The sequence below is a fragment of the Atta colombica genome, unplaced genomic scaffold, assembly GCF_001594045.1.
Source record: "Atta colombica isolate Treedump-2 unplaced genomic scaffold, Acol1.0 scaffold83, whole genome shotgun sequence".
NCBI classification, from domain to species: Eukaryota; Metazoa; Arthropoda; class Insecta; order Hymenoptera; family Formicidae; genus Atta; species Atta colombica.
In genome coordinates, this window is record NW_017259576.1 from 81,494 (window position 1) to 84,996 (window position 3,503).

The 3,503-nt window shown below is 35.0% G+C and overlaps 2 protein-coding genes across 2 annotated transcripts in view; one reads left to right on the forward strand and one right to left on the reverse strand.

Moving 5' to 3' along the window:
• LOC108693014 (T-cell immunomodulatory protein) overlaps positions 1-2,583 on the forward strand; it is a 3,376-nt gene extending 793 nt beyond the window's left edge. Inside the window, exons 2-3 of the mRNA XM_018201651.1 lie at positions 94-1,642; positions 2,282-2,583. Of these exons, the coding sequence (XP_018057140.1) occupies positions 116-1,642; positions 2,282-2,545 (1,791 nt within the window). The 5' untranslated portion in view covers positions 94-115 and the 3' untranslated portion in view covers positions 2,546-2,583. The remainder of the gene's footprint in view (positions 1-93; positions 1,643-2,281) is intronic.
• Positions 2,584-2,596: 13 nt separating this feature from the next.
• LOC108693016 (cyclin-dependent-like kinase 5) overlaps positions 2,597-3,503 on the reverse strand; it is a 3,353-nt gene continuing 2,446 nt past the window's right edge. The window contains exon 7 of the mRNA XM_018201652.1: positions 2,597-3,097. Coding sequence (XP_018057141.1) covers positions 2,990-3,097 — 108 coding nt within the window. The 3' untranslated portion in view covers positions 2,597-2,989. The remainder of the gene's footprint in view (positions 3,098-3,503) is intronic.

Below are 3,503 nucleotides of genomic sequence, written 5' to 3' on the forward strand. Positions count from 1 at the left end.
ATTGCACATCATTGTTATATAAAATGCCTCAATACTTGTATCAAAGTAATTTATTCTATCACTCTGTATTCTAAAGATACATAATTGTTGTAGATTATTTATTGGAATGTGAATTATGTGGATTCGAACGTTTGTCCACCTCGTCGCACTCATCTCGATAGCCAAATGCAGCGATATAACACCTGCTGTGTTTGGGAATGAGCTATATGGTATGCCAGCGGCGTTTGGAGACTTCAATTCTGATGAGTTAACAGACGTGTTTATGCTACGCACATATAACAAAACGCATACAGTGGAAATATTCCTGGCGGCTGAGCAGGAACCACTGCTACGGCCCAAGCCAGACCTGAATTGTTCATTTAAAGATCATGTAACGAGTATAGTACCAGGTGATTTTGATGGCGACGTCTTCATGGACATCCTGGTGACGACGTTCAATCGTGATAAGAAGCTCACTTATGCGCATATACTGTGGGGTGGTAATGGCCATCTGAATTGCAGCAATGAGTGGAATCCCTTTATAGAGATGCGTGATCAGCCATTAGCATTGGACTACAATCAAGATATGATAATCGATCTCTTTGGAGTGGACAAAGATGGCAAAAGGATGTTCTGGATATTTAATGAGAATAGAACCACTCCAGATACTGTTGAGATGCGCAACTATACTTTGAAGCCACTGGAATCCGTAAGAAACCCACATTCCAATGCCTTTCTGGATTGGAACGGTGACTTTTTGCCGGATCTTGTGATAACCACGAAGAAGTCCTTCGAGATATGGTATGAATCGGGTATAGAAAAAGGATTCACATTTTCTCATGAGATAGATCTTCCATATAATATATCAATCGATAAAAATTTCAAAGGAGAATTTGGACAGACTCTTTATCTGGATGTCGAGCTGACTGGCAAGATGGCTCTTCTTTTACCATTGTGTTTTGATGAGGCCTGTACCAATTGTACGATAATGATGTACTTGAATGGATGGTACAATCTGCGAGTGAACTTCCGTGACCCCAATAACATTTTGTGGGGTTTTGTAAAGCCTAATGGTCATCGTTACACAGAGACTATCACTCTACGCGGCGGCGACTTTAACATGGATGGTTATCCAGATTTGCTAGCGACTCTACAGTCTGCAAAACAGACGCAATCATTTTTATTGCAGAATGTGGCGTGCAATAACTGCGCTGGCTTCAATCGTACTTTCGATGTCAAGTGGCAGGCACTGAATCCGTTCTATAATGAGACCGCGATGGCAGTGTTTTATGATTTTTATCAAGACGGCATTCTGGATGTGATCTTAGTCGAAGTTGATAAGACAAAAAACGATACCTATCGCACAGCGGCATTCAAGAACAGTTTAGACTACGACGCGAACTTTGTTAAGGTGATGGTGCTCACTGGACGCACCAACAGTATGTATCCCATTTCGCCAGGCTCACTCGGTAAAAAAAAGAGGACCTATGGCACCAATCTGCCGGGACCGTCAATTGCGTACAGAACCACCACGCAGGATGGTAGTCCTCGCAACGCAATCGCAGCGCAATTACCCCAAAGCGCACATTTCTCGCTTAATTTGCCGTACACCACCTTCGGTTTAGGAAGAACGCCCAATTTTGTGGATGCTCTCACGATAGGGGTAATGAAAAGATCGTTTGACTTTTTATATCATCAGTTATAATATACTATAATAATAAATTATAATCACAAACATAATTGATTACACTAATGTTAATTAAAATTGAAACTAGAGAGTTCTGTTTTTGCTATATAAGCAGGATTACATTGAGAAACTTGATCAACTTTTTGTTTCTCAACAAATGATGGGTATTTCTTGCAGGACTTTTTACATTGAAAAAGAATGCTTTTCAAAAAATTTCATCACTCTTTAATTTTTAAAAACTCTACTTTTTTATGCAACAACACAAAATTTGCACTGAATTACAAGATTTCTGTTTCTCAGCATCTGAATAATGATTTTTATGTACTTTATTCCATAAAGTGAAAAAAACTATAAATTTAATTTTTTTTATAAAAATAGTCTTGATTTTTTAAAATTTGTGATAATGGAACTTTTTTAAACTTATTTTTTTTAACCAATTAAAAATATATTAAGAATTATTCAGATTTTGAGAAACCTTAAAATTTAGTTCAATTTAAGATATACAATTACATTGATTATTAATCCAACATTAATTACTTACCATTTATGGTGTAACTCGATTTTACTAAAATTTCAATTGATAGAATATTTTAAAAATATATATTTATTTTTCAGGTTGGTGGCAAATCGCGAGAATGGCCGCAAATTATTCCTAATTCACAGATGGTCGTGATACCGAATCCAATTGCTGAACCATCGAGATGGAAGGCTCAGCTATTCGTTACGCCCAGCAAGTTAATTTTACTAAGCGCAGCAGCTTTATCTGGCACCTGCGCTTTGATCACGTCTTTAATTCTCGGTTTATATTGGAAGGAGAGGAGAGAAGACAAAATCGAGAGGCTCCAAGAAGCGCACAGATTTCACTTCGACGCGATGTAGAAAAATTAATATAATAAGAGGAAAAGGAGGAATAAGATCAATAATTAAAACTTATTTAAGATATCGGTTTATTGATATAATAATTTAATAATAAATAAATCGCGCTTAATATCCTCAAACTCGCATAAAATCCTCATATTCATCAGTCGCGACTCCGACAGCATACGAAATATCGTATCTTTTTTCTGTTGACCGTAAAACTTTTACTTTCGATATAAACAAGTTACCGTCAAGATAAAATTAACGATTTATCAATTCTTTTTCGTCATAAAATGACAAGACTCGGTGTCTTCTTCTTGTTGTAAGGGACGATTATCTCATCCGAGCGCATTATATATATATATATTAACAAATGATCATTGCCAGAACATTTTCCTTTTCACTTTTTGGTCGCTGCGTGTCGTAATTTGCTTTTGGTTGGTTTGAGCTAAAAGGGATGACTTGCTATTGGCATCGGTCGTTTTTTATGACAGGGTTCAAGTCGTTGAAGTACGGATGTACCATCGCTTCTTCTGCCGACAGCCGTAGAGCCGGATTACACACTAATAATCTCTGTTAATCAGTAAACATACAATTGAAAACCATCTAGAACTTTAAATAAAAGAGCTTATTATTGCTTAATTTTAGAAAATATAAATATAATTTTTCGATATTTTATTTAAAGAAAAAGAGATTTAGGGAATTTTCTATCTTTCAAATTTTTATTTATATTGTTAGTGATTTTTTAATGAAGGCTTAAATCATAGTATTGTTCTTTTGTGCATACATTATACAGAAATTTTTTTATTATTTATTATTATTTATATGTTAATGCTCTATTCTAAATCACTCTAATTTCTCTACATTTTCATTCTACATACTTTCATTATATTTTTTTCATCTTACATTTTTCTTTGTTATAAATTGTTAGATTATTGTATTAGATTTATTATTATCGATAGAGTTTGATTATGCTTGT